Source organism: Amblyraja radiata, chromosome 4, assembly GCF_010909765.2.
Source record: "Amblyraja radiata isolate CabotCenter1 chromosome 4, sAmbRad1.1.pri, whole genome shotgun sequence".
NCBI lineage: Eukaryota > Metazoa > Chordata > Chondrichthyes > Rajiformes > Rajidae > Amblyraja > Amblyraja radiata.
In genome coordinates, this window is record NC_045959.1 from 29,295,345 (window position 1) to 29,316,667 (window position 21,323).

Here is a 21,323-nt window from a genome sequence, read left to right on the forward strand (position 1 = left end):
CAGCCCACCAGCTGTAAGTGACTGAAGTGCCAGCCCACCTGCCATGACTCACTGAACTGCAAGTCTAAAAAGCCATTCAGTCCACAATGTACATACTAGCCCACTAGAAACCAGTCCCTTCAGCGCACAACAGCCTGAGTGACTGAGCAGCCCAGCCAGAGTGACTGAGCTGCCAGCCCAAGAATCCATTCAGCCCACAATGTCCATACTAGCCCTCTGGAAACCAGTCCCTTTGGCCCTCAACACACATACTAGCGCTCCAGAAAGCACCGCCCGCCCCCCCCCCCCCCCCCCCCCCCCCCACTGGCCAGCAATATTGGAATTGGTGCAGAGGTGGAATATTGCATTGGGGGACCAGCCCTCCCGTGTGAAGCTGGGACCCAATGGGTCCCACTTAGTCTAGTGCTCCATAGATGCTGCCACACCATCTGAGTTACGCTAGCACTTGGTCTCCTTTTATGTAAACCAGCTTCTGCAGTTCCTCATTTCTGCAGATGTTTCAGGTTGAGACACATCTTTAGATGGAGTCAGAGGAAGTGGCCCAGTCGAAATATCGTCTGTCCATTCCATCCTCACATGCGGCCAGACCAGCTAGGTTCATCCAGCACCCCGATTTTAGCTCTAGATTCCAGCATCTGCGGTTCTTTTTTAATGTCTGCAAGTAACAAAAGATGTCGGGTACAGTGGGCGGCACCGTGGCGCAGCGGTAGAGTTTACAGCGTCAGAGACTACAGCGCCTGATATCTCAGCCATGGTTGAATGGCGGAGTACATTTGATGTGCCAAATGGTCTAATTCTGCTCCCATAACTTGCGAACCTATGAACTGACTACAGGTGCTGTCTGCCCGTGACCACGTGGGGGTTCGATTGCGACAAGTGGGACAAGTTTATTTCGAGAAGACTGGAATATAAAAACAGGGATGTAATGCTAAGGCTTTATAAGGCACTGGTCAGACGGCATTTGGAATATTGTAAGCAATTTTGGGCCCCTTGACTGAGGAAGGACTGCGGGCTTTGTAGAGGATCCAGAGTAGGTTAATGAGAATGATCCCAGGAATAATTGGGTTAGTGTATAACGAGCGGTTGACGCCAATGGGCCCATACTCGATGCGGTTTAGAAGGGTGAGTCTGTACAGATTGGATGCGCAGAGGGTGTTTCCATTGGAGAGTTTGGGGCCAAAGGGCATTGCCTCAGAATCAAAAGACGTGTCTATAGAAAGTGGATGAGGATTAATCTCTTTAGTCAGAGAGTGATAAATCTGTGGAATTATTTGCCACAAATGCTGTGGAGGACAAGTCAATTGATATTTGTTGTCGGGGATTGATATATTCTTGATTAGTACGGGTGTTGGGGGTTATGGGGAGAATGCAGGTGAATGGGGTTGAGAGGGAAGGATAGACCAGCCATGGTTGAATGGCGGAGTACATTTGATGTGCCATATGGTCTAATTCTGCTCCCATAACTTACGAACCTATGAACTGACTACAGATGCTGTCTGCCCGTGACCACGTGGGGTTTTTTGCTGGGTGCTCCGGTTTCCTCCCACACTCCAAAGATGTACAGGTTTATAGGTTAATTGGCTCCGGGAGGCGAGTGGGATAGTGTTCGTATACAGGGTGATCGCTGGTCGGTGCGATTCGGTGGGTCGAAGGGCCTGTTTCCGTGCTGTGTCTCGAAAATCTAAAGACGAATCTCGAAAAGTTAGAAACGAGGTTAGAAGGCGTGGTTTGTGACAGAAGCGACTGTCTGATCGAGGGAAAGTAGGACTTGAAGATTGACGGTATTTATATGCAGCCAGACCAAGTCGAGACAGATGTTAAATCGTGTCACAACCCGACAACCAGGATGCGGCCGTGCTCTGTCGGTTTCGTGATGTTTTTTCTCCGTATGTCAATTCATTTCCCATCTTCAGTCTGGAAAACAAAGTTATGGGTTTTGTTCTTTGTTTCTACATTCTAAAGTTAAACTTGTGAATTTTCTCTTCACAGGCAGATGTCTTGTTGACGGTATAACACAGCAACAGATGTCCCTCGTCTCAATGGCAAATAAAAGTGTCACAATCTCATGCGACCTGAGCGAAGCAACCACCATCCACTGGTATCGGCAGCCAGCGGGCCAGGCGCCAGTCAGGATCCTGTATTATGAATCTGGGGTCAACAACTGGGATGATGGATTTGGGAAAAGATTTAAAGCGCGACTTGTTGTGACTGGACAGTATTCTCTAACGGTGAACGCTCTCAAGGGAGATGACTCCGCCACCTATTTTTGTGCATATTGGGATACACAGAGTTCAACAGCAACCGACGTCGCTTACAAAAACCTCCGCACACCTCAATGCGCTTATCGCACATACCACTTCCGACTCACACAGAATTCGCAACTGACAAGAAAACCCCCTTCATCTCTCTTCACATGAAGATGTTTTCAACCTAATGCAACCAAAGTACCCAAACGAGCCTCGTCGGTCATTCATGCAATTACACTTAGACTTACCGAGTAAATGATTTATCGCTCGCGAAAAGGTTACAGGTAGTGCATTGGGTGAAATATCGCATCGACTCATCGACTTCCCCCCCCCCCCTCCCCCCACTCACACGGATCAGGCGAAGTACTGCCCTGTTTACAGTCCACAATGGTTGCCTCACCCCTACCACCCCCCTACCCTCAGCCCCATGGGGTTCGTGGAAATCTCGTTCTTCCCCTCTGTATCTGCACCGCCTCTCCCAGGGTGACCAAGGCTGGGAGCTGAGCATCCAGGGATATTCAATATTCAGGAGGGATAGACAGAAAGGAAAAGGAGGTGGGGTAGCATTGCTGATTAGAGAGGAGATTAACACAAGAGAAAGGAAGGACATTAGCTTGGAGGATGCGAAGTCGATATGGGTAGAGCTGCGAAACACTAAGGGGCAGAAAACGCTAGTTGGTGTTGTGTACAGGCCACCTAACAGTAGTAGTGGAGTTGGGGATGGCATCAAACAGGAAATTAGAAATGCGTGCAACAAAGGTAAAACAGTTATAATGGGTGACTTCAATCTACATATAGATTGGGTGAATCAAATTGGCAGGGGCGCTGAGGAAGAGTATTTCTTGGAATGTATGCGGGATAGTTTTCTAAACCAACATGTAGAGGAACCAACGAGAGAGCAGGCTATTCTAGACTGGGTATTGAGTAATGAGGAAGGGTTAGTTAGCAGTCTTGTTGTGCGTGGCCCCTTGGGCAAGAGTGACCATAATATGGTTGAGTTCTTCATTAGGATGGAGAGTGACATAATTAATTCAGAAACAAGGGTTCTGAACTTAAGGTAACTTTGAGGGTATGAGACGTGAATTGGCCAAGATAGACTGGCAATTGATTCTTAAAGGGTTGACGGTGGATAGGCAATGGAATGAACTACAACAATTGTTCATCCCAGTTTGGCAAAAGAATAAATCAGGGAAGGTAGTGCATCCGTGGATAACAAGGGAAATCAGGGATAGTATCAAAACAAAAGACAAAACATACAAATTAGCCAGAAAAAGCAGCCTTCCAGAGGACTGGGAGAAATTCAAATGCATTAGTGATAATTTTTCAAAACTCTTCAGATTCTGGAGTAGTACCTGAGGATTGGAGGGTAGCTAATGTAACCCCACTTTTTAAAAAGGGAGGGAGGGAGAAAACGGGGAATTACAAACCAGTTAGTCTAACATCGGTAATGGGGAAACTGCTAGTCAGTTATTAAAGATGGGATAGCAGCACATTTGGAAAGTGGTGAAATCATTGGACAAAGTCAGCATGTATTTATGAAAGGTAAATCATGTCTGACGAATCTTATAGAATTTTTCGAGGATGTAACTAGTGGAGTTGATAAGGGAGAACCAGTGGATGTGTTATATCTGGACTTTCAGAAGGCTTTCGACAAGGTCCCACATAAGAGATTAAAGCACACGGTATTGGGGGTTCAGTATCGATGTGGATAGAGAACTGGCTGGCAAACAGGAAGCAAAGAATAGGAGTAAACGGGTCCTTTTCACATTGGCAAGCAATGACTAGTGGGGTACCACAAGGCTCGGTGCTGGGACCCCAGCTATTTACAATATATATTAATGATTTGGATGAGGGAATTGAATGCAACATCTCCAAGTTTGCAGATGACACGAAGCTGGGGGGCAGTGTTAGCTGTGAGCAGCATGCTAGGTGGCTGTAAGGTGACTAGGATAGGTTGGGTGAGTGGGCAAATGCATGGCAGATGCAGTATAATGTGGATAAATGTAAGGTTATCCACTTTGGTGGCAAAAACAGGAAAGTAGACTATTATCTGAATGGTGGGCGATTAGGAAAAGGGGAGATGCAATGAGACCTGGGTATCATGGTACACCAGTCATAGCAAGTAGGCATCAGGCAGTGAAGAAAGCGAATGGTATATTAGCATTCATAGCAAAAGGATTTGAGTATAGAAGCAGGGAGGTTCTACTGCAGTTGTACAGGGTCTTGGTGAGACCACACCTGGAGTATTGCATACAGTTTTGGTCTCCTAATCTGAGGAAAGACATTCTTGCCATAGAGGGAGTACAGAGAAGGTTCACCAGACTGATTCCTGGGATGTCAGGACTTTTATATGAAGAAAGACTGGATAGACTCGGCTTGTACTCGCTGGAATTTAGAAGATTGAGGAGGGATCTTATAGAAACTTACAAAATTCTTAAGCGGTTGGGCAGGCTAGATGCAGGAAGATTGTTCCCGATGTTGGGGAAGTCCGGAACAAGGGGGTCACAGTTTAAGGATTAGGGGGAAATCTTTTAGGACCGAGATGAGAGAAACATTTTTCATATAGAGAGTGGTGAATCTCAGGAATTCTCTGCCACAGAAGGTAGTTGAGGCCAGTTCATTGGCTATATTTAAGAGGGAGTTAGATGTGGCCCTTGTGGCTAAGGGGATCAGGGGGTATGGAGAGAAGGCAAGTAGGAAATACTGAGTTGGATGACCAGCCATGATCATATTGAATGGCGGTGCAGGCTCGAAGGGCCGAATGGCCTACTCCTGCATCGATTTTCTATGTTTCTACCCGCGGCACTGTCCTAGTGCTGCCCGATGTGGTTTCGCCTCCCTCTGTATATTTAGCTTCAAAGTCTGTTCTTTAAGATTTTGGGGGCAATCAAACTTCCTATATTAGTATGCACCCCGGAAACTGGAGGCATAGTTATACAAGACGGAAAGATCGCCTTCGGGCCATCTTTGCTACACATCTCTTAATGTCGCTAAAACCTGAAAATCTAGCAATCTTTGTCTTGGTTATATTTGGCCACTGGGCATCCCATTGGAGAAAATGTCCATGAAATTCTTCTCAAGTCTATCGTGAATGGCTGACCCGTGAGATACTTTGTGATTGTGACCCATGACTTTAGACTTTAGACATTAGTGATGCAGCGTGGAAACAGGCCTTTAGGCTCACCGAGTCTTCGCCGAACAGCGATCATTCCGTACACTAGCACTACTCTACACACTAGGGAACTTTACAATGTTTTTTTACCAAAGTTCATTAACATAAAAACCTGTACGTCTTTGGAATGTGAGGGGAAACTGGAGTACCCGGAGAAAACACATGCGGTCACAGGAAGAATGTACAATCCCGGAGAGACAGCACCCGGAGGTTGCACAAGGTCGAACCCAGGTCTCTACGGCTGTGAGGCAGTAACTCTACAGCTGCGCCACTGTGCCACCATGGTTCCATACAATCCAGTCAAAGGCGACATCAATGTCACCTGCCCATTACCAATGTGTAAATTCAATGAGATTACCTCTCATTCTTCTAAATTCTACAGAGTTTAGATCTTGTCTGCCTAATCCCTCTTAAGAGGACAAACCCGCCATCCTAGGATTCAGTCTGGTAAACCTTTGTGAATTTCTTCGAATCCTTAAATAAGGAGATATTCCAGATGTGATCACACCAGGGCACTACATGAAAACCTCAATTCCCCTAACCAAGAAAGGCTAACATACTAGGTACACAAAAATGCTGGAGACACTCAGCGAGTGCAGCAGCATCTATGGAGCGAAGGAAATAGGCAACGTTTCAGGCCAAAACCCTTCTTCACACTGATGGGGGGAGAAGAAAAGAAAAAGGGGCAGGAGGAGCCCGATGGGCTGAGGAAAGGGAAGAGACAGCAAGGGCTAACAAAATTGGGAGAATTCGATGTTCATGCCCCCAGGATGCAGACTCCCCAAGCGGAATATGAGGTGCTGTTCCTCCAATTTCCGGTGTTGCTCGCTCTGGCCATGGAGGAGACGAGTTGGGGGATTGGGAGAGAGAGCGGTGTTGCGGGGTATGGAAGAGACCCTGGTGCGAGCCTCATCTATGGTGGAGGAGAGGAACCCCCATTCCCTGAAAAATGAGGATGCCCTGGTGTGGAACGCCTCATCCTGGGAGCAGATGCGGCGTAGACGGAGGAATTGGGTAGGTTTATAGTGGATGTCGGTCAGAAGTCTATCACCTGCGATGGAGATAATGAGGTCAAGGAATGGTAGGGAAGTGTCAGAAATGGTCCAGGTGTATTTGAGTGCCGGATGGAAGTTAGTGGTGAAGTGAATGAAGTCAGTCAGTTGTGTGTGGGTGCAGGAGGTGGCACCAAGCAGTCGTCGATGTATCGGAGGTAGAGGTCGGGTGTGGTGAAGTGGATGAAGTCAAACATACTATTTGCTCATTGCTAATTTTAAAACCCTCGCGCACCACTGCACTTTGTATGCTCAAGTTGGATGGTTTGCCCTGTCCACCCGCAGACTCCATCATTGGCATATCCTTATTTATAAGACTATCCTCGGTGTTCTTCCTTCATACCTGCAGAAGTATGTAATTCGAAAAAGCACAGGAAATTATCAGCTCCGCTCTGAGGACTTGTTCTTACTAACTGTACCTAAAGTCCGTACTGAACTGGGGAAAAGGGCATTTAGTTATGCTGCTCCCTTCGCATAGAACCAGCTGCAGAATGAACTGAAACTTAAGGAGCAGGTTTCTATAAACAGATTTAAATCCCTTCTTAATGATGTTGAAGCGGGCTCTTCTGTCTGTACATGCTTTGTTTGATGATGTTCTGACTGTGACTCTATTTATATGTTCTCTGTTGTTTTTAAATTATTGTCTGTAACTGTGGAACTGTGCTGCTGCCTGTCTTGGCCAGGACTCTCTTGTAAAAGAGATTTTTAATCTCAATGAGACTTCTCCTGGTTAAATAAAGGTTAAAAAATAAAAATAAAAAAATAAAAAGATCTTTATATCAGCATCCATGTTTTTTGTGCAAAGGGCCCCCCTGAACCATCTCAACACCAACACCCTTCAATCTCTCACCATTAAAAAAACTCTGCTTTCTATTTTGATCAAAGTGGATGACATTACATTTTCCACATTATGTTGTATCCACCATGTCCGCTCCTATTTTACCAAATGATCTATAACTTCTGTAACCCGACTACCCTCCACACTAACAACAGCACCACTAGTATCTACATCGTTTGTAAACTAACTTATCATACTTCCTGTATTAATATCCACGTTGTCCTGACATACTTCCTATATTAATATCCACATTGTCATGTGCCCAAACATCATATCCACGATGTTTGGGCACATCGCGAGGGCCCAAAAGTTTAGAGTTGATGAGATCCAATGTAATTTGGCAAATTGGCTTGGGAACAAGAGGCAGAATGTAACGGTGGATGGATGGATTGTTTTCAAACAAGAGGACATGACCTAAGAATTAAGGGACAGAAGTTTAGGGGTAACATGAGGGGGAACTTCTTTACTCAGAGAGTGGTAGCTGTGTGGAATGAGCTTCCAGTGAAGGTGGTGGAGGCAGGTTCAATTCTATCATTTAAACATAAATTGGATAGTTATATGGATGGGAAAGGAATGGAGGGTTATGGTCTGAGTGCAGGTAGATGGGACTAGGGGAGAATACGTGTTCAGCACGGACTAGAAGGGCCGAGATGGCCTGTTTCCGTGCTGTAATTGTTATATGGTTATATGGTTATATGGTTGGTTGTTTTTATGACCAGAAACCTGTGGCTAGTTATGTAAAACAAGGGTGGTGCTGCAGGCCTTATTGTTTGTTCAAGAATGAACTGCAGATGCTGGAAAATCGAAGGTAGACAAAATTGCTGGAGAAACTCAATGGGTGTGGCAGCATCTATGGAGCGAAGGAAAACCAATGCCTCATTTAAAACTAAAACTGGAGAAACCACTGCATAATTGCTTGGGTTCAGTAGAGTGGGCAAATTTCGAGGACGTGGCATTGGACATAAAAGATTACGCCATGATTTTTTCCAACTTCATAATGAAAAATGTGGAGGAGTGTGTTCTCACCAAAACCATCCGTGGGCTCCCCAACCAGAATCCATGAATGAACCAGGAGGTCTGCACTTACTGAGGACTAGATCTTAGGCATTCCAGTCAGGCAATGTAGGTTTGTGTAGGTAGTCCAGGTTTGACATCAAAACTGCAAAGGGACACTTTCATTCTAAATTGGAGGGTGATTCGGACAATTAGCAGCTGTGGCGGGGCTTGCATCCCGCCACTTCCTGGAAGACAAAAACAAGTGGTGGCTCAAACGGTAGTGAGGCAACACTCCCAGCATGAGCTAAATGCTTTCTACACATAGTCTGATAGGGAGAACACCGATATGCCCCATGGCACAGTAATCTCATGGTAATAATAAAAAGGTGTCTGTCTTGAAGCTGTCGTGGCACTGTAATTTCCTGTAAAGGATTATTAAAGGTATAATCAATCAATCAATCAATCAATTAATCAATCAATCAATCATATATCAGGCTGTTATTCATCAACTACAAGTCCGAGTTTAACACCATCATCTTCTCCAAACTTGTTATCAAGTTCAGGGAACTGGGTCTTTCTATATACCTATTCAACTGGATTCTTGGCTTCCTCATCAATAGACCACAATTAGTACAGATTGGCAAGAATTCCTCTTCAATAACCATCTGCACAGGAGCACAACTCCTGCATGACTGTGTCGCCAGACACAATTCCAACGCCATCTTTATATTTGCCGCAACTTCACACTTGTTGGGCAAATTACTGGTAATGATGAGTATGTAAGAAGGAGCTGCAGATTTTGGTTTAAACCGAAGATAGACACAAAAAACTGGAGTAACTCAGCAGGACAGGCAGTATCTCCGGAGAGAAGGAATTGGTGATGTCGAGAACCTTCTTCAGACTGGTAAGGGATAATGGAAAACGAGAGATATAGATGGTGATGTGGAGAGATAAAGAACAATAAATGAAAGATATGCAAAAAGTACCGATGATGAGTTGGACCATATGAGGGAGATTTAGGTTTATTATTATCACATGTACTGGGTACATGGGTACATTGTTTTGTATGCTATCCAAACAGATCAGATATGCCATACATTGACACAATCAGTTCAAATTCAAGTACAATAGACAGAGCAAAGGGGAAGCTACATTTTCAGCATTGTAGTGTTGTTCCTTCTCAGTTCCTTAGGCAAAGTCCAGTGTCCTCAATGGGGTAGAGGTGGATCGGACAGTATCTAGGCTTATACACTCCCTATCATCAAAGGGATCTATAGAAGGCCCTGCCTTAAAAAGACAGCCAGATTACCATCGAAGACCCACACCACCTTGGCCATCCTTTCATTTCACTGCTACTATCAGGAAGAAGGCATACGTCAGAAAAACATAATCCCTAGGTTCAAGAATAGCTTCTTCCCAACAACCATCAGGCTCTTGAACGCTACAAAATTCCAAAATACGAAGGACTTTGGGGTTTTATGTAATACTGCTGAGGTTATTATTTTTTAATTTTCTTTTTTCTTTATTATATGTTATCTATGAGTATTATATTCACATGCCTATTATGCTGTTGCTTTGTTTTCGGTACATGTGACAATCAAACACTCTTGCCCCTTGACTCTTGATACTGTTGTATTAAAAAGAGATTTGGTTGATTAGTTTGTATTCTCTCAAATTCAGTAAAATTAGATATCTCATTGAAATATACAAAAATCTACTAGGGCTCAATATGCTGGATTCAGTGAGAACATTCCCACTCGCTGAAAGATTCTGGAACTGAGTCATAGTGTCAGTATTTGAAATATAACCATATAACCATATAACAATTACAGTACGGAAACAGGCCATCTCGGCCCTTCTAGTCCGTGCCGAACACTTATTCTCCCCTAGTCCCATCTACCTGCACTCAGTCCATAACCCTCCATTCCTTTCCCGTCCATATAACTATCCAATTTATTTTTAAATGATAAAATCGAACATGCCTCCACCACCTCCACTGGAAGCTCATTCCACACAGCTACCACTCTCTGAGTAAAGAAGTTCCCCCTCATGTTACCCATAAACTTCTGTCCCTTAATTCTCAAGTCATGTCCTCTTGTTTGAATCTTCCCTACTCAGTGGGAAAAGCTTATCTACGTCAACTCTGTCTATCCCTCTCATCATTTTAAAGACCTCTATCAAGTCCCCCCTTAACCTTCTGTGCTCCAAAGAATAAAGACCTAACTTGTTCAACCTTTCTCTGTAACTTAGTTGCTGAAACTCAGGCAACATTCTAGTAAATCTCCTCTGTACTCTCTCTATTTTGTTGACATCCTTCCTATAATTAGGCGACCAAAATTGTACACCATACTCCAGAATTGGCCTCACCAATGCCTTGTACAATTTTAACATTACATCCCAACTTACTCAATGCTCTGATTTATAAAGGCCAGCACACCAAAAGCTTTCTTTACCACCCTATCTACATGAGATTCCACCTTCAGGGAACTATGCACGGTTATTCCCAGATCCCTCTGTTCAACTGCATTCCTCAATTCCCTACCATTTACCATGTACGTCCTATTTTGATTTGTCCTGCCAAGATGTAGCACCTCACACTTATCAGCATTAAACTCCATCTGCCATCTTTCAGCCACTCTTCCAAATGGCCTAAATCTCTCAGTAGACTTTGAAAATCTACTTCATTATCCACAACACCACCTAGCTTAGTATCATCTGCATACTTACTAATCCAATTTACCACACCATCATCCAGATCATTGATGTACATGACAAACAACAGTGGACCCAACACAGATCCCTGTGGCACCCCACTAGTCACTGGCCTCCAACCTGACAAACAGCCATCCACCATTCAGCCACTGTTGAATCCATCTTGCTACTCCACCATTAATACCCAACAATTGAACCTTCTTAACCAACCTTCCATGATGAACCTTGTCAAAGACCTTACTGAAGTCCATATATACAACATCCACTGCTTTACCCTCATCAATTTCCCGAGTAACCTCTTCAAAAAATTCAAGAAGATTAGTCAAACATGACCTTCCAGGCACAAATCCATGTTGACTGTTCCTAATCAGACCCTGTTTATCCAGATGCTTATATATATTATCTCTAAGCATCCTTTCCATTAATTTGCCCACCACTGACATCAAACTAACAGGTCTATAATTGCTAGGTTTACTCTTAGAACCTTTTTTAAACAATGGAACAACATGCGCAGTACGCCAATCCTCCGGCACTATTCCCGTTTCTAATGACAATTGAAATATTTCTGTCATAGCCCCTGCTATTTCTACACTAACTTCCCTCAATGTCCTAGGGAATATCCTGTCAGGACCTGGAGACTCATCCACTTTTATATTTTTCAAAAGTGTCAGTACTTCCTCTTCTTTGAATCTCATAGTTTCCATAGCTACTCTACTTGTTTCCCTTACCTCACATAATTCAATATCCTTCCCCTTGGTGAATACCGAAGAAAAGAAATTGTTCAAATCTCCCCCATCTCTTTTGGCTCTGCCGATAGCTGTCCACTCTGACTCTCTAATGGACCAATTTTATCCCTCGTTATCCTTTTGCTATTAATATAGCTGTAGAAACCCTTTGGATTTACTTTCACCTACTTGCCAAAGCAACCTCATATCTTCTTTTAGCTTTTCTAATTTCTTTCTTAAGATTCTTTTTACATTCTTTATACTCCTCAAGCACCTCATTTACTCCATGCTGCCTATAATTATTATAGATATCTCTCTTTTTCCGAACCAAGTGTCCAATTTCCCTTGAAAACCATGGCTCTTTCCAATTTTTACTATTTCCTTTCAACCGAACAGGGACATAAAGATTCTGTACTCTTAAAATTTAATCTTTAAATGTCCTCCATTTCTCCTCCACACGCTTCCCATCAAACAAAATGTCCCAATTCACTCCTTTTAAATCCTTTCGCATCTCCTCAAAGTTAGCCTTTCTCCAATCAAAAATCTCAACCCTAGGTCCAGTTCTGATCCTCTCCATAATTATATCGAAACTAATGGTATTGTGATCACTGGACCCGAAGTGTTCCCCAACACATACCTCTGTCACCTGACCTGTCTCATTTCCTAACAGGAGGTCCAGCACTGCCCCTTCTCTAGTAGGTACCTCTATGTATTGCTGCAAAAACTATCCTGCACACATTTTACAAACTCCAAACTATCCAGCCCATTTACAGAATGTGTTTCCCAGTCTATGTGTGGAAAATTGAAATCTCCCACAATCACTATCTTGTGCTTACTACTAATATCTGTGATCTCCTTACATATTTGTTCTTCCAATTCTCGATCCCCATTAGGCGGTCTATAATACACCCCTATAAGTGTTGCTACACCTTTCCCATTTCTCAGTTCCACCCAAATAGCCTCCCTAGACGAGCCCTCTAATCTATCCTGCCAAAGCACTGCTGTAATATCTTCCCTGACAAGCAATGCAACACCTCCACCTCTTGCCCCTCCAATTCTATCACACCTGAAGCAACGAAATACTGGAATATTTAATTTCCAATCACAGCCGTCCTGCAACCATGTTTCACTGATCGCCACAACATCATACTTCCAGGTGTCAATCCAGGCTCTAAGCTCATCCACCTTTCTTACAATGCTCCTAGCATTAAAATATACACATTTAAGAAACCCACCCCCTCGTATTCTCTGTTTATTATCTTTTTCTTCTTTCTCCCCTACATTTTGTGTCCGAGTGCTAACCTTCTCTGCCTCACACACTAAGTGTGTAGTAATTAAGTACTAAGTGCCTTTCTAATCAGAGAGTATGCAACTGTGGTACCCAGGGACAATATAACGAAAGGCTCATCACGTCACCAAATGGGTAGAGCTCAAAAATAAGTACTGTGGCGTGGTAGCCATTCAAGGGAGATAATTGGCAAGGCATCAAGGACAGAACTGGGAATGGGAATAATTGGGTGTGCCTTAACAAATGGACTAAATGGCAGCCACTCTTCAACGATTATCTGGTTACAATACATTAAAATTAGTCCCACGTTCTGCTCATCGTCCTGCCTCAGTGTGGCTTCCCATATCGGCATACAGTGTATATTGTGCACCCAGTGCAACTGAACCTTTGGGCATCCGATCAATGATGGAAGCTTCTTAATTTGAAAACAATTAATTGGATGCCTCTTAATTGGAATTAGAAAATTTAATTGGACGCCTCTTTGAAGGGATGCTCCATCCAAGACCGCAATAAATTGCAGCGAATTGTGGACGCAGTCCAGGACAACACATAAGCCAGCCTCCCTTCTATTGACTCCATTTAAACCTCACGCTGCCTCGGCAAGGCCAGCAGCATAATCCAACGACGAGTCGCACCCTGGCCACTCCCTCTTCTCACTTCTTCCATCAGGCAAAATATATGGAAGTGGCTCCAGATTCAGGGACAATTTCTTGCCAGCTGTTATCAGGCAAATGAATCATCATACCACAAGCAGAGAGCAGTGCTGAACTACTCTGTACCTCTTTGATGCCCCTCGGACGTTAGGACTTTGCTGGCCTTACCTTGCACTAAACGTCGTCCCCTTGAACGGCATTGCAAATGCACTGTAATACATTGTAAATGCAGTGTACACTTGATGGCTCGATTGTAATCATGTATTGTCTTTTTACTGGCTGGATAGCACATAACAGAAACGTTTCACTGTACAACGGTACGCGTGACAATACACTAAACTGAACTGGACTGAATTAGAACTAGCAGGCATAGGTGTGATCGCCTGACAGACTTTTCTGATTCTCTGCTTGGGCAACTCTCGAATTACTGTGTCAGGTCCTAGGTCATTCCGCTATATTCTGGGGATGTGAGATTGTGAGGTTAAACAATGAGCGATCAGTTATTATGAGCTGATTTAATGTTGTGGTGTGTGAGCGATGGGAAACAATATTGTTTCGGATTTGGAATCAAACTGGCTGTAACAGGTACACGTGATTCAACCTGCATCCCGACCCTCTCTTGAACATTTTACTAAGCACTTGTGAAAATGTAGTCATCATTGTGATGTAGAAACCGCAGCCTGGATCATGGTGAGGACCATTCATTATTTATTTGTCACGTGTTTCAGGGATAGATATTGATGAGGAACGCCCATTGCTGCTCCTTCAAATAATGTTTGCGTGGAGTTTCACGTAAGGTTATAGAGCTGCTGCCTCCATATTCCAATGAACCCGATCTCCAGTGCTGACTGTGTGGAGTTGTCACGTTCTCCCTGTGACCGCGAGATTTCTGACGGTTGCACCGCTTTTCTCCCACATCGCAAAGACGTGCGGGTTGGTAGGGTGATAGCCCACTGCAGAAATTGCTCCGACTGTGAGGTGAATGAGAGAATCTGGAGGGAGTTGGTGGGAATGTGAGTCGAACAAATGGGATTGATGTGGGATTTAGAATCAATGAGTGCTCGATGGATTGTTTAGACCAGGAGGGCATAAGGTGCTGTTCAAAGCTCTTTCCCACCACGACCAAGACAACGAGAAGACCGCTGTCGATGCGCCACACTCTTTGTCCTGCTCCGAATCTTTGTTCAATTTTTCTGGACTTGCCCATGAGACCGAGGGTTAACGGGTCGAGTTACGAGCTACGTGTTGCTGCAGATTGCAGTGTGGGAATTTCCATCCAATCAGGAAATCATTGGATCACCCAACTCTCACTGAGGACGTGGGTATTTTACAGAAGATTGCTTGAATCTGGCTGACCCAGGTACGGGGATTTACCGAGATGAACTAGTTCACTTAGTGTGTAAGAAGGAATGGCAGATGCTGGTTTTACCCGAAGATAGACACATTGAAAGACTTTGATAGACACATTGATAGACCCTTGAAAGGTCTCGACCCGAAACGTCATCCATTCCTTCTCTCCAGAGATACTGCCTGTCCCGCTGAGTTACTCCAGCTTTTTGTGTCTATCTCAGTTCAGTTAGTGACTGACAGGTGCCGGGGCCGGTGCCTGTGTTGGGGCGCGATGTTCTTGACAGACGGTGTAACACCGTGCGACCTCTGGTACATATAGAAAGATATTTGGCACTGGAACCAAACTCATCGTCACAGGTGAGTCTTTGGACATGACCGAACCCCCTGGGACACACGAGATAAACCGGATTACTAGCGAGGATTGTTGGGCGAAAGGTTTGGGAGAGGGGAGGGAGGTTCGCCCGGTGCAGATTCGGGGCCGGGAGGTTATTGTACATGCACTGAACACCGTGCCACATCTGGTACATGGAGGAAAATATTCGGCAGCGGGACTCGGCTCATCGTCACAGGTAGGTCTGGGGTGGGGGCATCCAGGACTAGGGGTAGACTGCAACTCTTCGAGAACTGTCGGGAAAGGTTGGAGGGAGGGTTGGGGGGGGGGGGGGGGGTGTAGCAGCAGATGGTACGTGGAGGGGGCATGAAGAACAGAGAGTGCGGGAGGGTTTGCAGCAAGGGGTTGTGTGCTAGCTTTCCACAAGAGAAAACTCCGTGTCCCCGTCCGCAGATTTGTAAATCGGTTGTAAATCGGTTCCCGGGTGCTATATTGAAGCAATGATTTGGGGCGCAAAGGGACTCGGGCGCTTGGACCAGACTGACTGACACCAATTTTACCTCCATCAATTTTAATCTCCTCACTGGGAATTTGGCGGTGCGAAAAGGATAGAAAGAAAAACGGGTACCTTATAAATCTACCAAACTCCGACTCTGACCAGTCAAGTGGACTAAGGAGTAAGCCGTTTAGAACGGAGATGAGGAAAAACGTTTTCACCCAGAGGGCTGTGAATCTGTGGAATTCGCCTCAGAAGGCAGCGGAGGCCAATTCTCAGGATTCTTTCAAGAGATAGTTTAATAGATCTCTTAAATATAGCGGAGTCGAGGGGTATCGGGAGAAGGCAGGAGCTGGGTACTGATTGTGGATGATCGGCCGTGATCACAGTGAATGGCGGTGCTGGCTCTAAGGGCCGAATGGGCTACTCCTGCACCTATTGTCTGTTGTCTATTCACTATCGCGCCTCTCGCTTACATTTATAACACACGGCTCCTGTCATGAGATTTTAAGCATTCGGTGCCACTGAGAGGTATCCTTGCGGCATGCCCCTATCATTTATTGTGAATCTTGTACGAAGCCAGGTTTGCTCGAGAAGACAGACACAAAGTGTTGGAGTAACAGCGGGTCAGGCAGTATCTATGAAGAAAATGAATAGGTGACGTTTCGGGTCGGGACCCTTCATCAGACTCTGCTCGAGAAGAGCTGAACGGGAGTGACCCGCGAGCATCTCCGCCATAAACATTAAAAATACGATGCAGGAAATTAAAATAGAAAATTCAGTAGCATTCAGAATGTCAACAGTAACTGTGGAAAGAGAAATAGAGTTAATGTTACAAATTGAGGATGCTTCTTCGAATTAAAAAGTCAACTCTGTTTCTCTATCCCGCCGTTTTGTATTTTAATGTCACAAAGCAGTCTGTGCACCATCAAGAATCAACCGGTTATGAAACGTCACAACTTGTTGCAGATGTTTATAGTAATCTGTAGTTTATTGATGCAGAATATCTGCTAAAGCTGGTTGTGTGTCTGCTGCTTGGATAGTATTTCTGGCCGCTGAATCACACGGTGAGGCTGGGTTTTTGATAACGACCCTGTCGTTGGAAGGGCACGCTACTGGTTGGTGCTAAGTGGCCGGGATAGCGAGGTGTAGTTCAGCTTTTGGCGGCGGTGATCTTCCGCACGTCTTCAGATCCAACACCTGTTGTAGAGATCACACCCCCGAACGATTTAACACCAGCTTCAAACATAACCGCTGTCGAAGTTCGTTATTAAATTTCATTGAAAATGGCAGAAGATTTAACCGACTTTACAAAATTGGGTTTCAGTGAGACTTTCTGGGCTCTTTGACGGCGAACAACTGGTGAATTGCGGACGTCGAATCTCTTGCGAATCCTTGTGATCGCGAAAAGTGCTCTTTATGTTCCGTAGCAGCTTGTACACAAGGTAGCCCCGGGTATAATTTGACCAGGTTGTCAGTTTGAAGTCTGGGGTTGCAAACCCCAGAGAGATGGTTGAGAGGAAAGGAAAAAAAACACACAGGACCCGGTCTTCAGGCGGAGGTTGTATCGGGATTTCCAGCTGAGTAGTTCGCCCGGTTCAGAAATTGATTCATTTCTTTTAATGGAAAGTCCAGATTTGCTGCTACCCAAGATATTAAACCGTTAATTCGACCGAGTTGTAGCTTCTGTGAACTGCAATGGCACTAGTTCTAAATTGAAAATGCCGGACAGTAATGATGTGGAGAAATGCCTCCCCTGGGATCCAGGGAAATACGGGAATTTGGACTAAATTGTGCTTGATAATATGAGGTAGGGGCGGTAATGGAAGGGTATTGTTCAAATTGGAAGCCTGTGATCAGTGCCTGGACCTTTGTTTTTTGGTGGATATGAATAGCGAGTTAGCTGCCGACACCAAGGTCGATAGTGTTCTGAATGGTGAGGATTATTCTACTGTTATACAACGACATCCACCATTCATCAGATGCGCAAAGGAATGGCTAATGCAATTTAATACTGGATCAAAAATGAAATAATATATTCTGGGACTATTAAGGCTAGGATAAAGCCAACGATTGATGGGACCAGTGAATGTATTGAGGAATCGTAAGGTGTCCGTGCACATGTCTAGGGGTCCCTATAACCAGCAACACGGGTTATTTAAGTAGTTAGGAAGACTAGTTGCCTTCATCAGCCGGGGTATAGAATATAAAAGCAGAGAGATAATGATACGTGTATATAAAAGACACGTATAAAAGACACCGCTGGAATATTTGTGCATATTTCGGTCGCCGCGCATGGGAAGAACACGATTGCTCATGAAGAATGCAGTAGAGGTGTAGCTTGGGACGAAACAGTTGAGTTACGAGAGGAAAATGGAGAGGCTGGGTTCATTCCACTGGGAGTTGAGACAGATGATGCGGGGCCTGTTTGACGTACACAAAAGGTGGTGGTACATTGGCCGCGTAGGTAAACCAGTGCCTACAATAGGAGTGCATTTATTAATAATAAAGTGTTGAAGGCGATATGAAGGGGAAAGTGTCACTCAAATGGTGATTGAAATCTGGAATGCACAGCCCGAGAATGGTTAGTGGCGACAGGACCTCTCATTGTCAGGGAAGTTATTAGGTGAGCATTGAAAATGCGCGCCAAGTGCTGGCCAATCGGATTAGCATAGATATCTAATGGCGGTCAAATTCGCGGTACTCACAAGTCCACTGTATGACTTTGAGGACAAGGACATTCAGGTGTTAAATCCCTTTCCACAGCCCTTTAAATCCACCCAGCTCCGGCGCTCCCAGAATTGGAAGCACTTGCCTGTTTAATCTGAACATTGCTATAATTTTAAATAATCTCATTATGTTTATTCTTTGCAAAGTGAATCCCCTCAGATTTGTCGGTGTTAAATTTCTAACTGTTTTCTCCAATCTGCAGCCGCTGATTTTCAGTGCGAATATTATGGTATGAGTGCAGGCAGGTGGGACTAAGGGAAAATAATTGTTCGGCACGGACTTGTAGGGCCGAGATGGCCTGTTTCCGTGCTGTAATTGTTATATGGTTATATGGTTATATTGGAATTTCTAATCACATTTATATTTTACATTCAGATGTACTACCCAGCACTCCGAAAATCCGTCTTTTCCCGCCGTCGGACACTGAGCTGGAACACAATAGCAAGTCCGTTGTGGTCTGCCTGATGACTGACTTCTTCCCCGAGGTGATCAAGGTCGAGTGGAAAATCGGTGACGTGAAGCAGGATAATAAAATCCAGACGGATTCGGTGATGAAAATGGAGACAAACACTTATTCGCTCATTAGCCGACTCGAGGTCACCAAGCGACAATGGGAGTCGGAAACCATTTCTTGCCACGCGAAACATGAAATGGAAGTCGCAGAATTATCGATTACAAAGGATTCCAAATACGGTACTGTCCTCCGCGCCGCTGCCAATGTGGCAGAATATTTGCAAATCCACTTAATTCCCCAGCTCTCCCAAATTTAAATCTTAGACCAGCCACTTCCAAGTGCAGCCCTTTACCCCCCCCCCCCCCCTAATAAGCAGCGATAATAACAATACATAGCTGCTCCCCAAATAATGCTCACGCTGGATCAATCGGAATGAAGTTTCCCGCCAGACTCGCTCCTTTCCCTCCGACCCTCTTTCCCCTTCGTACCGTGTGTCGGTCAGAATAATAATAATAATAATAATATAATAATAATAATAATATATTTTATTGTCATTGCACACAAGTGCAACGAGATTTGGTATGCAGCTACCATCCGATGTCATAACATAAATAACTAATACAATTTGGATTTAGATACGCCGAGAAACATGGTTTGTAAAAAGAACAGTAAAACAGTCAAAACAGTTCAACAGATTAAAGTGCAGATGTGTCTGTGCGACGTGGCCATCCGAGGGAGACAGTCCAGGGGGGATGGGGGGCACTCAGCAGGGCCGGTTCAGAGCCGCTATAGCTCTGGGAATGAAGCTGCTCCTGAGTCTGGAGGTTCGGGCGTAGAAGGCCTTGTAACGTCTGCTTACAAGGCCTTGTAACCCAATACTCACAACATAATTCTGGTGGGGTTACACTCTTTTATTTCTAATTTTATATAACCACGACAATTACTTTCTATATAAATATATACCAATTGCATCTAACAATAATACTCTTTTTTTTTGTAACTACATCGCTTCTGATATCGCCGACAACAGATGTACTTTCCTGTTTCATGCTATATATGTGAATTTAGATCCAGATTCAGGATTCGGCCGGCGTCTAGTGTTACAAATGCACCGAGAAATACTCTCACACGTGAAATTCAGAGCGGAAATATGGCAACCTTTCCCTGTAGAGTCATTTAATTTTGCAGTATTCTCCCAATAGTAACAACGGCAGAATGGCCGGGGTGAAGGGAGGAAACAAAAAACCGTCTCACAAATAGGGCGGCAGTCTGGCGCACCGGTGGAGTTGCTGCCTTACAGCGCCACAAATGCGGGTTCGATCCTGACTAGGGGAGTTGGCTGCACCGAGTTTGTACGTTCTCCTTGTGGGTTTTCTCCGGGTGCTCCGGTTTCCTCTCACACTCCAAAGACGTCTAGGTTTCTTGGTTAATTGGCTTCGGTAAAAACATGTATATTTCCCCTGGTGTATAGGATAATGTGATCGTTGGTCGGCGGGGAGTCGGTGGGCCGAAAACTCCGATCAGCTGATAAGGTTATTGGCTGCAACCTTCCCACCATTGACAAACTGTACACTGCAAGGGCCAGGAGGCGAGCGGATAAGATCGTCGCTGACCCCTCTCACCCTGGCCACAAACTCTTTGAATCACTTCCCTCTTGCAGGCGACTCCGGACTGTCAAAGCTGCCACAGCCAGACATAAAAAACAGTTTTTTTCCACGAGTAGTTGCTCTACTCAATAACCAAAAATCTGCAGCCTCCTTTTGCTCTGGTATTTTATTTAATTCACATGTTTAATCGATAATGTTTTATTATTAATGTGTAATGTTTTATATGTCATTCCTAACTGTCACTGTATGTCATGTTGTCACTTGCGGGGGGACCATCAAGGTAAATTCCTTGTATATGAATACCTGGCCAATAAACCTATTCGAAGAGCCCATTTCTGCGGGGACAGGCTTTAAATATAATTCGTTTTAACTTTAAAGCGTAAATGCGACCATCCTCTTGGTGTTTGTGTTTGTGCGGGATTTCGCGTACATTGTGCATAATGTGCCTGGGGCAGATGGTTATTATCGCACCTTTCTGCACTGGGAGTGCCTGGAGGGAACAGTTTAGAGACGGTCGGACTTAGAACGGGTGCTCTCACAAACATAATATCATAAGGTTATAAGTGATAGGAGCAGGTCATTCGGCCCCTCAAGTCTACGCCATTCAATCATAGCTGATCTATGATTGCTATGGGGTCCTTCAAACCCCATTCTCCTGCCTTCTCCCCAATAG

The 21,323-nt window shown here is 44.6% G+C and overlaps 1 long non-coding RNA gene and 1 gene segment (V, D, J or C); one reads left to right on the forward strand and one right to left on the reverse strand.

Annotated features, from left to right (window-relative positions):
- LOC116971946 overlaps window positions 1–21,323 on the forward strand; it is a 59,266-nt gene that overhangs the window by 35,818 nt on the left and 2,125 nt on the right. Inside the window, 1 exon segment of the C gene segment in view lies at window positions 18,965–19,282. Coding sequence covers window positions 18,965–19,282 — 318 coding nt within the window.
- Window positions 2,700–13,068, reverse strand: LOC116971949. The gene is made up of 3 exons (XR_004411664.1): window positions 12,960–13,068; window positions 12,379–12,387; window positions 2,700–2,710 (listed from the first exon to the last, which is right to left on the reverse strand). It is a non-coding gene; the product is annotated as an uncharacterized LOC116971949 (long non-coding RNA).